General features: G+C 51.0%; 1 protein-coding gene across 2 annotated transcripts in view; it reads left to right on the top strand.

Moving 5' to 3' along the window:
- The first annotated feature begins 1,482 nt into the window (after positions 1–1,482).
- The window catches only part of LOC120839696 (helicase ARIP4), a 50,394-nt gene continuing 39,549 nt past the window's right edge, over positions 1,483–12,327 (top strand). Inside the window, exons 1-5 of one of the 2 annotated variants that reach the window (XM_040210039.2) lie at positions 1,483–2,046; positions 2,666–2,778; positions 4,001–4,964; positions 5,231–5,460; positions 10,148–10,410. In XM_040210039.2, the coding sequence (XP_040065973.1) occupies positions 2,691–2,778; positions 4,001–4,964; positions 5,231–5,460; positions 10,148–10,410 (1,545 nt within the window). In that variant the 5' untranslated portion in view covers positions 1,483–2,046; positions 2,666–2,690. Of the gene's footprint in view, positions 2,047–2,224; positions 2,779–4,000; positions 4,965–5,230; positions 5,461–10,147; positions 10,411–12,327 lie in introns of those variants that run through there. The other variant, XM_042286629.1, reaches the window with a different exon arrangement.

The following is a 12,327-nucleotide window of genomic DNA, read 5'->3' as shown; positions in this document are numbered from 1 at the left end:
CATTTGGCATCTGCCCAGTGCTGCACTATGGCAGCACATGCTCAGAGGCACGCTACCTCGGGCCCAGCGTCCGCCGGTAGATGTTACACGCGCAGTCCGGATCACGCCGCTCCCGCGCCCTAGACGTGTTTAATGCCGAGTGTACAAGTGCATACCGAGAGAATGTACCTCATTAAACCACTTGATACCCAATGACGTTGGAAAGTACTTTGGTAATACTATTACACAAGCTTGCAAACGGTGCTTTCACTTGACGTATATGCACTTCAAAACCACTAAATGTCTGGACGTAGTCACTGGGGAGCATTAGTTTTCTTCCCATATTTACAAGTTTGAAGTACTGCTATGAGAAGTGCCGTGGCCATGTGGAGGTAATACAGAAACTTCTGGTGCCTCCCTCTCACCCTCCAACAAAATGTACAGGATCATGCCTCCTACATATGTAAGAGGCAAATATTGTACGTTCTAATCACGAAACTGAAATAGTGGCTATCAGAATCACAGCTGCGACTGGCCTCCGTTGAGACCTTTTGTCAACTGACCAATTGGTATGAAAGGAAATTTCTGTGGTGCCCTCTATTCAGGACAGCTGACTTTGTGCTCTCACCAGACCAAAAACAAGCTTGCCATCTTGTTTTTGGTCATCAGAACCTAAAAAAAACGAAGCCTATGCAAAGCGCAAGTTTGTCTGCTTCTTTTGCAGGGGTTGTGGTGACGTCAGAACGCCGAGCTCTGATTGGTTCTTTACGAAGGATAGTGGGTAGACCTCAAGGCAGCTTGCTTTGAGGTCTACCCCGTCCTTCAATCAGAGCCAATCAGAGTTCGGCGTCTTTCAGACGTCACCACAGCTCCTGCGCGAGGAAGAGGCGAGGAAAATTGACCTAATGCATAATTTCCTAAACGTTTTAAATTTATTAAAAAAAAAAAAAAAAAAATTACGGAAGGGACAATACCAGAACAAATGTGCGGATGAACATTGTGTGATTGTGCGGGAGAACATAATTCAGTTTGACGTCCTTTTCTGAGGATTTTAGATGTTGCGGCAGACCTTCCTTGCACGTGCGAGAAACATGTGGACTCGATATCCTCCAATAAAAAGAGAGAAAAAAAAAAAGCAACTTAAGGGTAGACACAGACGCTGTAAACGGTCTCCAAGCAAGTGTCGAACTGCAGGCGTTATTTCTAGCCCAATTACGTTCGGACTGCCAGTCTTTTAATTCATGCGGTCCGAGAAATATCGCGGAAAGCCGCGACACGGCTCTCCGTCAGCCCAATGGGCCGGTGGACGGCGTTCCGAGGTGGGTTTGTAGCGGCGAGCCGAAGTCCCGGCAGCGTGCAAGGCTTCAAGCGTCGCGTTTTCTTTTTCACTGCCTCTCGGCACAGTGCCGGAAGAAAGAGCGCTAATGAACGCGTGCTCCGCTTTGCATAAATCGATAACGAGCTCTCGTCAAAGGAGCTGCCGATTGGAGACGCCGTGGGACCAGTCATTCTCCGAGGCAATTAAACGGCTCGATCGTACGCACCGCCTTACAAGAAGCATTCATTTTGCTCCTTTTCGTCGAGCCCCGGCCGAGTCGAACCTCTTTCAATCCTGACTGGGAAGCCGACGGCCGCCGCGGACACGGGAGGAGGACTGCGTTGGTCGAACAAGTAAAGATCCAAAAGCGCGATGCCTTCCAGAAGTGGGCCAGCGCGGTTCGCCGGGATCGTGCGGAGAGTGAGCGCGGGCTAATGGTCGCACCCTGACGAAGCTTCTGGTCGCCGGAGGTCAGCGAACCGGCCGAAAAGGAAACCCACCGTCGAAGACCGCGGGCAGCGAGCCGTCCACCAGCGAAGCGCCCGGCTGGTCCCCCACCTCGGACCCCCTTCTCTCTTGTCGGCAAGCCTCCGGAAACGGAAACGGAGTGCTGCGAGTGTCGCCATTTCGTCGGTCCCTTCGTCGCTGAATGTTTTGTCAACAGTCCCGGAATCCGAAGGCCCCCAGCTTCTCCGGGTTCCAGCTCCGGGCCCAGCCGGCCTAGCAATGTGCTCCGTACTCGCTTCCAGGTGAGCGGCGGCGCACGGCGCCGCGGCTGATGGGGCCGGCGGCCCGACGGCGTAGGGTTAGGGGTGCCTGCCTCACAATGGGCATGGGGGACGACTGTTTCGCACCCAACCTTGGCCCCCAAAGGCCTGAGGACGGGACCCTGGGTGCCCCTGATGAACCCGGGGCCTCGGTGCCGTCCGGATCTCGTCCAACGGCACGCCGGGGCCCCGCCGAGGGGCGTCTTGTCAGTGCCGTCGGAGCTTTGGGTCGAATCGTGATGCGAGATAATCGTTCGCGTTCAGTGCCTGGCAAACGGCTCTGTGGACCCTACTTCCGCCCCGGGTAGGGCCCACTGGGGTCCCTCGAAGTCTGCCTCGACTCGGGCGTGATCGAAGAACCCGTAGGCACGCCGCTGCCTTCTGCAAAGCGTTTTTCGGAGGCTGCTTTTGTTTTGCATGTTTATTACTTCGGCTTTGTGAAAGCCGAGAGGACGACGAGAATCGCGCCGCTGTGCCGCTCGGCACTGGCTGCACGAACGAGATGTCAGCGCGTTTGTGGGCTGCCGATTGCGCGAGCAGTGACGCGGCTCGATCCTGGGGAGCCGACGAAATAGGGTCTCACCGCCCTGCCCTGTTGCAGACGCCGAGGATGGCGCTGACGGGGCATGGACATCAAGGAGCTGGTGCGGTCGCTGTCGGATCCTCACTCGGAGAACATGAAGGCTTGGACCGGGGGCCTGGGACAGCTGGAGAGTAAGTTCTGTTTCTTTTCCAAATTTGCGTCCCCCTCCCTTGGCCCAAGTAGCTTTCCACAGTTAAAGTGGCACACCCTCTCTGGAGGGTCCCTGAGAACTTCTAAAGACAACTGTGGTGGGTGATAGGTTAAGAGCCTACAAGATGCTTAGCCCCCAGCACGTAATCCTTGCCTTCCGCTGGGCTTTTTCAGCGCTTGTGACAGAGTGTTGTCAATGTCAGAAAGCTAGTGCTCGAGGCGGATCGTCTGTTCCTAAAAGGGATACAGAACCAATAATTTGGGTGGAAATTGTCGTTTGTAATGACATTTATGGCACACCCATTAGTTTTAAGTTACGTTGTCTTAAGCGAGATTGTGCCCAAAATTCATTAAATCAAATATAAATATGGTACACAACCCCTGGTGCGTGTTTTTGGTAGCTCGCTTTGTGATGTCGCACTACTTGCCCGGCCAGGTAGGCGTTCTCGGGCAGGCGCTCTGCCTGGTTTAGGCTAGGTGGCACGAGCTGCCACCCGTTACAGACGGCATAGCTGCTAGTAACCCATCCATCCAGTATTTGGCAACCTCGGTCCGTTCCATGCTCGTCAGGCATGCTCGTACCTGCTTGCACCTCGGTTGTGCTATGGCGACATGCGGCAGCAGCAGCAGCGGCAGCGAAGTGACATTTGATGAGGAGCGTGAGCGTGTACCGAGGAAGAGACCTAAAGTGCTGCCACACACCTGTGGCCCGTCCGCGTCGTCGGTGTCGTCGAACGAGTGCCTGACATGCTATGGCGATCTGATAAACAAGAACGAAAGAGAGGGCAAGTAAGAGTATGTCAGCTCCACCACGTCTACTTGCAGAAGGCCTCGTTTGCACTGTCTGCTTCCGGCCGACGGTTCGCCCGATCGGCGCAGTCAAAAAACTTTGTTTAAAAAAAAAAAAAAAATAATCTGGTCATTATCCATCTGTGTGAATCACATATTTAGGTACTTTACCGACCTGAGAAGCTTGCTCGGGCATTATTTTTGAAACTTCATATTTCGGTTCAGTCAGTATCCCTTGAACCTGTCACCAACTATAATCAGTGCCGTCTGCTGCCCTCACGCTGAGATATGAGTCTGCCATGATGTCTGTGGTGTTTTTGTGTCTGTAATGGTGTTGTCCCGTTGCTCCGTTACAACGCTACAACACTAGTGGCACTTTCGTCGGTGACACCGAGGAACCCCTTCCCTTTGCAGGGCTTCTTGAGAACACGTGCGGCGGCCGAGGCCCCGAGTCTGCGGGCTCGGACATGTTCCCGGGCTTCCCAAGCACCAGTTCGTCCCAGGCTGTGCCGAGCCCCGCCCCGCTGAACCCAGGTGGCCAGAACCCCAACCCCTGGTTCCACCAGTCGCCTTTTTCCATGGGCGGAGACATGCACCCCCCCGCCCCCTCCTCGGGCTCCCCCTACTGGCTGCCGCACCCACAGTACCCGGCGGCCACCAGCGAGCCCCACCAGCCCCGCTACCAGGGCGGCAACGACCTGTACCCGGGCTCGGCCGCACCCTGGTGGCTCGGGGCCTCCAGCACGGGCCTGCCTTCGTCCCAGTACTTTCCGGGGCCCCCGACCGGGCGGGGTGACCACGTGCCCTTCCAGCCGTCCCCGCCGTCCCCGCAGAAGGGCGGTGGTTACCTGCAGCACTCCCTGGCGGGGCCGCCGGCCAATCAGCAGCACCCGCTTGCGGGGCCCCCAACCAATCAGTCGCACCTGCAGCCTCCCGAGCAGCCGGCGCCCATGGGGCTGCACCAGCGGACTCTTCCCTCGTCGTCCCCCCTTTTGGGAACCGGCATGGGGCTCTCCGGGCAGACGGCGTTCAGGGGGCAGGAGGCGGGCTCGGCGGGGCCCATGGTCCCCCAGGGGGCTCCGCCTCAGCAGCAGCACTTTGGGCAGGAGCAGGGCCGGTACGAGGCCCCGCCCCCTCAGGCCCCGCAGGCGGGGTTCCGGGCGGAGGGCGGGGCTTGGCCCCCCCAGGAGGCGCCGCCCTCGGCCAAGCGCCCTAAGGCAGAGGAGGAGCCCAAGCCCGAGGAGAAGGCGTCCTCCTCGGGTACCTCCAATGAGGGTACACCCCGCAAGAAGGGGCGCCGCAAGAGGGATGAAGCCAAGAAGAAGAAGCACGAGGTGCCCCTCGACCCCAAGAAGGGCCTGCAGCGCAAGAATATCCGGTGAGTGTTGCTCGCTTTCCAAGCAACGCGCTGTTCGCATACCACCCGGTGGGACATTCTCGAGTAGCAACGAGTGTAAACATCGAGGAGTCATAGTTCCGGTAGCATCTGTCAATAATGTGGGTTTGAAGCAGACGAAATGCTCGGCTGGAAGCAGTCGACGCATTGTCTGCTCGCGGGAGATAGCATTGAAGAAAAGAACTTTGGTTGAGTTCAGAGCAATCCATGGTATCGGTATGGGTGTTCACGAGACGGCGGGTGTGCAGGGACATCAAGAACGAGATGGAGCTGGACGAGGTGACGCTGAATGCGCAGAAGGAGGAGCAGGAGCGCATGAAGCGGCTGCAGGAAGCCCGGCTGCGGGCCCTGCAGCAGCAGGGGAGCCACCTGGGGCCCATTGCCCTGGGTAGCTCCAGCTCCAGCTCGAGCAGCGACAGCAGCAGCGACGAGGCCGACGACAGCTCCGACGACGACGTGGACGTGCCGCCCCTGCCACGTGAGCCCCCCCTCTCTCTCCCTCTTTCTGCTTCTGGGGCACGCGGAATTGGGGATGCGTCGGTGGGGGTCTGTTTCGGTCGCCGGGAGGGCGAGATCTAACGTTTCTCTCGCGGAGCGAGCCAAGATATTGTCGCAAGTGGAAGAGGCTCAACGGGGGCAAACTGAAAATAAGTGTTTAACCCTTTAACCCCCAATTATTTCTGGAAAGTGCACCAAATTTCCCTGGCATGGATGTAGTAAACCAGCGTAGGAGCTCGCAGACCTTGTAAACCAGGGGTTGGCAATCAGCGACCCACACACTCCAAGACTAATGGTGCAAGAAATAGGGTTGTTTGAAAACCTGGTCTAATCGGACCCATTATATTTGAAATGGTACGTAAGGCGATAGTTTCCCATGCTCAATCACTCTATTATTCATGAGCAATTGTTGGGTGCTACACCGATGTATTAGAAACAGTTTTTGCCACACACAAGCTTACTACGGGGATTCTGATGAAAAATGACAGGTTAGAATTTTTGCACAAAAATCTTGGAGTCCACATTACAAAGAATGATTGGGTGCTGGCCCTCAATGTTCTTTAGTCGGCCCCGACGGCACCGCGCCCCGTGGAGAAATAGTGCAACCAACCTCTGCTGCGCTGTATTCGCTCAACGCAGCAGAAGCTGGTTGCACTATTTCTCCGCGGGGTCGTCGGGGCCGAGATGTGCTCCGATTACAAACCGAAACTTAAAAACCCGTCGAATTTGTGCGGTTTTTCAGAAAGCCGTAAATTGCCGCGCAGGCCTTCTATCATTCTGCAATATGTTGATTTAGTGAATTTCAATGATGCTCAGCAATTTTCTAATTGAAACCATGCCCCTAAACACGATATTGAAAAAGTTAATTACGCAAAAATAATTACTCTAATTATCCCGGACTTTAATAATTTTTCTAAATAGGCCCTGGCCCAGGACCGAAACGACACAAGCTTTTTTTCGTTAAGACCACACAGTTTTAGCAATATTAAGACCACACAGTTTTCGCAATATCAAATTTGTCAACCTTTCGTGAAACACCCCGTATAACTTGAGGGTATCTTAAAAGTAACAAGCTACTTTTATGAGTATTTAGTACTCTGCTCAAATTTCGTTTTGTCTAGTATTCACTAACTTAAGTACTTTTTTTTTAGTATCTTGTACAAGTCTGTCAAATGCTGACCCCCTCCCCCCCTTCCTCGGTTTTCCATCTGGCCCCCCCTCTGTCTCCGCTTTGCGGCGATTTGGCCCACTGCAGCAAAAGGTTGCCGGTCCCTGTTGTAAACAATAGTGCAGATACTAGGAAGCAGTTTGGCTCGTAGTTTTGCATCAGCGAATGGCTTCAAATGATAAAACGGTGCTTAAACTGGAAAAACACTTTATTTAGGAGTAGCGATGTTCTAAGAAATTTTGGAGCTCAGGGATGCGGGAGACCCCCCGCATGGACTTGAGTTTGAGAACCGGTGCATTAGAAAATTACGCTAGGTGCTTTTTCGTTTTATTTGAGAATTCTTAGCAGATGAAACCTGCAAACTTTGCTCGCATTAGCGGGTGAATTGCCTCCTGACGACCTCTTGGCTTGCAAGGTGGAGAACCTCACTCTTACGGTGACCGCAATCAGACACCAGGGGGTTGCCGGTAATTACCGACGTCTCGCCCACCCAAAGTTTGACAGAAATAAGATGAAATGAAGGTGTGGCTGCTTATTTGGTCCGAACAATCAGAGCCAAGGCGGTAGCCGCTAATGGAACGTCCAGATAAAGGAGAATATTGATTTATTGATACTGTCAGTCGATTACAGGGCTCTTGCATAACTAGAAAGGGTGTTTAAACAAAACAAAAAGGAACAATCATGCACACACAGTTCACACAAGGCCGGGCCAAAAGACATGATTACTTTCACGGGGGAGGAAACACCTCTAACTCTATACTCGTTTTCACCTCAAGAATTGTAGTAAAAAAAAACTCCCGGCTTCTCGCGGCGCATTACTAGTTTCCACCTTTTTATTGAAAACTAAAATATATGTAAATGCATTTTCATTAGATATACATTACCTTATCAAGACGTGCACGTTTCAAACGCCAAAAGCATTGCTTGTTCCTCCGAAAGCAAATCTCGTAAGAACTCCTTCGACCTGAAGTCGTGTATCTAGAAAGTTTTTCTTGGCCACGAATTGAATTTCCGTAAGTGCCACGCATTTCTTGGTCACTCATCTCAAAATCAAGGATTCTTGGATGTTCTTAGGTCACTCTTCTCAAAGTCAAGAAATCTTAAATATTAAATCCAAGAACAAGAAAAAAAACAAAACAAAAAACTGCCCCAAAAGTTGGAAAAAACCCAAATATAAATTGCAAGAAAAAAAACAACAGCAACAACAAACGGGATGATGAGGAAAAAAGTTCTGTGTAATCATTGACAAGCTCAGCTGTCGTGCAATGCACTTCAAGGGCATTTTTCTTTTTCGTCCTTTGTTTGATAGATGTTTTACAGTGACCACAGAAATAAAATAAATAAAATGGGTAGAAAAAAGGAGTGCAATAAAATTACAAAAAATAAAAAACAGCAGCTTTTTTTTTTTTTTAGTTTTTAGACATTTGTTGCATTACCAAGTGCAGGAAGGCTTTGCTGTCCGGTGAAGGCTGTTCTGGGGGAAGTGGGCATTTTGGACAATCTTCAAAATCCGTAAAAGTTGATAGTGGGCACCTGTACAGACATATATCTAGGCACTTTCCCAGTGTTTATTTGTTTATATATTTATTTAGAAGTACTACTAGCTTTATTTGGAACTCTAGTAGAGTAGTTACAGTTCTAAAAATTTTACGTTACTTTAGGGTTCCCAAACTGGGCTCTAGGGGGGGACCCTGGGATCCAAGAGAGTAACCTCAGTGATTCCCTAAGCTCCCAAATTGGCTGAACTCCCAAATGCCTTGTGCTCCCTAAAAATAAACTCGTTTCTTCCAAGTAAAGCGTTTTGCCAGTTTGAGCATTATTTGAGCAGGCCTGAGCCATCCATTGATGTCAGGGTTCTCCCCACGATGGGCAGCAGCGGCTTTGCTGCTCGCCGCTCCGACTAGCCGCCCACCGGTTGATTTTTTTTTATGTCAGGGGATGACGATGCGATTTTGCCTGCGCACATGGCTGCAGACCGTCGTCGTCGTACTCAGCAGGTCTGCGCACCACCATGTTATCGTTCGCTATCGCATCGCTGACTGCCGCCACTGCCACACTGCTTCAAACAAAGTGCGCAAGCGCTCCGCGTGCTTTTTTTTTTTTTTTTTGCCGGGTGCCGGGGGGGGGGGGGAAGAAGGGAAGGGGGAAGGGGAAGGAAGGAAGGAAGGAAGGAAGGGAAGGAAAGGAAAGGAAAAAAGAAACAAACACGATGAAAAAAAAGAAAGAATGAACCCCCTTTTCCCCTTTCCCCCCGGTAATGTCCACCCCTCAGAAACTCCTGGGGAGGACCCTGATTGATGTACAAACTATCTGCACAAATAGTGTGAGATAGTAGTCTAAAGAATATGTGAGTAAATCTACAAATGTGAATTAAACAATGGTCTCAAATTATCCAAAAAATCAAACCTGAAAAAAAAAATTTTGCTGCTTTGATATTTTGTTAGAATATCTGCTTTACGGTATATTAGAAGAGTTGGTGGGTCCTGCCATCCGGAAGCAGGATAGTGTTGTGGAAGTACATCATGCTGAGAGTCAGCGATGCCGCTGAAGCAAAAGGGAAACCTTTGCTACTCGTTCGACAAGCTCATGACACCGTCTCTTATCTTTACCTCCCCGGGCCGGTTTGCCGATCAATGTGGGTATGTGAACTAGCAGGGAAAAGAGCCGCAAATGGATTTTTAGGTGTCGTGACCGGCTCCACAAGGATAAATAAACCCTTTTCAAAAGTCATTCCACGCACCCTGTGCAGAGCCAAAGCCGACACTCTAATGCCGGCATTGCATGGCAGCTCTGCAACAGGAAAAGCGGACGTCTTCGAAAGCATAGAGCAGAAAACGAGGACTTGATTCTAACATGCTGGTACTTATACGTCGCCTTTGATTCGGGAAGTTGAGGGCGCTTGATTTAGTTGCTATTGTTCTCCTATCTCCGCCATGTGTGCAGAAATGTTGGAGCCTTTGAGACTACTGCAAGATGGCTCTTGCTTTTGAAAAGTGTCTTCATTTATGGTTTCGTTTGCGCGAGAATGCGTGCAAATGATCTGAGAGATCAAACCTCATGCTCGCACAGCAGCTTTGACAACGTTGTTCTCTAAGTATGAAACGGAGTATAGCGTTCCAGCCAATTCCAGCCAAAAGGATACACGATCACACATCCGGTCTTTAATGTGCATCACGCAGTAAGGATACACATCGGTATGACGCTTGTCCAGATCGAAATGGGCATGAGTACCTACGGACCCACGGGCTCTGCAGCATGAGCTTTCGCTCCATTGATTCGAGCTGCAGTGTGCCAGCTGCAGCACTCGGCGACCCGTCCCCCAATCGAGCGTAAGAGTCGAGTGCAATGATTCACCTTTTGGCGAAACCCAGCCCCGTAACAGAATTCCTCTCGCGGCATATTTTACCCGCCGATCGAGACACCCGCATCGCCTAGCAGACCGCCTCGGCCCCGTTGTGCCGTTGCCGGGGCTGACCTGTGATTCGAATGTGCCTTTCAGCGGGCGACGTGATCGACATCTCGTCGTCGGACGAGGGCAAGCTTCCCCAGGAGGAGGAGGATGACGACGTGGTGATGGTGGTGAGCGACGAGGGCGAGGAGGAGGAGAAGGCGGAGGAGCTGGGGGGTGACGGCTCGCACGTCAACGACGCCCTCAACCAGCCAGACCCCCTCGGCAGGGTGCTGGTGAACGTGGGCCACCCGCCCGAAGACCCCGACGTCTTCCTCGCGCCCCAGCTGGCGCCCCTCGTCAAGCCGCACCAGGTGAGGCGCCAACATCCTTGACCAGTGATTTCCCTACACACCCCTAGGGGGGGTGTACAGTGCCCCTTGTTTTTTTGAAGGCACTCCCTTAATTTCAATTCCTGGGGAAACCCTAGGGGGGGTTCGTCGAAGGTCGACCGGAAGTTTCATCCGTAAGAAATGGACGCTTTCTGAAATTCAGTCTGGCCACATTGATCACTACTGTCGTCTAAGGAATGGCTCCTGCTTCGTACTGGTGGCAGCCTCCCGGTGACTGGCGAAAAGGAAGAGGTTGATGATGCAATGCTTGCACGTTCAATACGTTAGCACTATACGGCGCAGGAATTGAATACAAGAGGCACGTAAGTGTTTGTTTCTAACCCTGGTCCAGTCGATATGTTGGTGGCACACTGTCGGCTTTGAAACCCCTCGATGTGGAGAGTTTTATAAAGGCGTCTGTGTGTTTGCACTCCATTCTGACTGGTATCATCTTTGTCACCATCGGAAGTGAGATATTGAGAATTAACAGCATAGTGAAGAACACATTATCGTCTAACATTGACTTGCGGAAGCGGTGGTGCACAATAAAATACTGCGGACTACGGGTTCATTACCGCTGTGAGCACGGCAAAATTTAAACTTCTCTTTTAGTCACTGGATTCCACTGAGTTTTTGGAAGGGTCTATTTGTTGGATGTGCAGCAGTTTCAGCTCTCATGGCGGTGAGCGGTGTGTCTTGCTGTGGAGCAGCAGTGCACAATAAAATTTGTGGCAAAGGAGGAAGTTAAACCAGCTGAAATTTTGGGAAGATTGCAAGCACGGTATGGGGAACTAAATAATGTCGTGGACAAGAGTGTGCCAATGATGTCAACGGCTTGGCGAAAGACGACAGCTGGTGACAAATGTACCGTGCTGGCATGTTTCTCCAACTGCAGTCACAGATCCCAGTACTTCCTATCCCAAAGAGAGCTGCCAAAACGATGGCAGCGGTGCATAGATTTGTGGAGTATACTTAGCAAAACTGACATAGTTTTATGGTTGCCAGATTTTACATTTCCTCCGTAAGAATAAAAGTCTCAGTCAACCTTGAACGACCCTTGTGTGTGTGGATATGAATGTCATGGAGATAAAATCCTGCCCCTGTCAGATTCAGTATGAACAGGCATTGCACTGAATCGCATTACTGTTCAACCTGTGGTTAAAGACCCGTATTAGTGTTCACACTTGGAGGCCAACTTATTCCTCTACAGCAGTTATAGAGGCTCTTACCTTTCACAGCAGCCAACATGGTTTAATTATGTTTAGGCACTCATTGTTGCATGCAACTAAGGATGCCTGAAACCACTAAAATCTGCACTGCATGCCACCCTGCACGCAGTCGAGATTCATCACATTTTGTGCAAGGCTGCAGCTCTCTTCAAGCATCATTTTGGTGTCTGTCGCTGACAGAAGATAGTCATCATTTTAGAAGCGTTTGGTGAATCTTGATTGTGGCGAGCTGTCTGTTTGCCTTCCTTTTCGAGAATGTGTGAACATTCATAGAGCCAATCTCATTCAATCACGTCCAAGCACTGATAGCTGCGTGTAACTTAGGTTGCCTGAAACTACAATTACGCAATATCTAAGGTTCGCTGCACCGAATGACTTTATATATTAGTTCAACATTTCTGCCACCAAGAGAAGAGAACTGTCGCTTCACAAGTGTTCATTGAATCCTGACTGTGACGAGGGAAGTGGTTGCATCCACTTCCCTTTGGACAAATTTACAAACATTCCTAGAACCGATCTAATTCATTCATGTTCAGGCACCTGTAGTTGCATGCAACTAAGGTTACTCAAAACCTATATTGTGCAACCTCGCACACAGTGCGGGCTTTTCGCATTGCACGCAATGCGACAAATCTCTTTGGGGGTCAGTTTGTCGTTTCTATATACTCGA

This window comes from Ixodes scapularis, unplaced genomic scaffold, assembly GCF_016920785.2.
Source record: "Ixodes scapularis isolate PalLabHiFi unplaced genomic scaffold, ASM1692078v2 PGA_scaffold8__174_contigs__length_109621045, whole genome shotgun sequence".
NCBI classification, from domain to species: domain Eukaryota; kingdom Metazoa; phylum Arthropoda; class Arachnida; order Ixodida; family Ixodidae; genus Ixodes; species Ixodes scapularis.
Note: the sequence above shows the minus strand (reverse complement) of the source record. Positions and strands in the feature narration are given on the sequence as shown.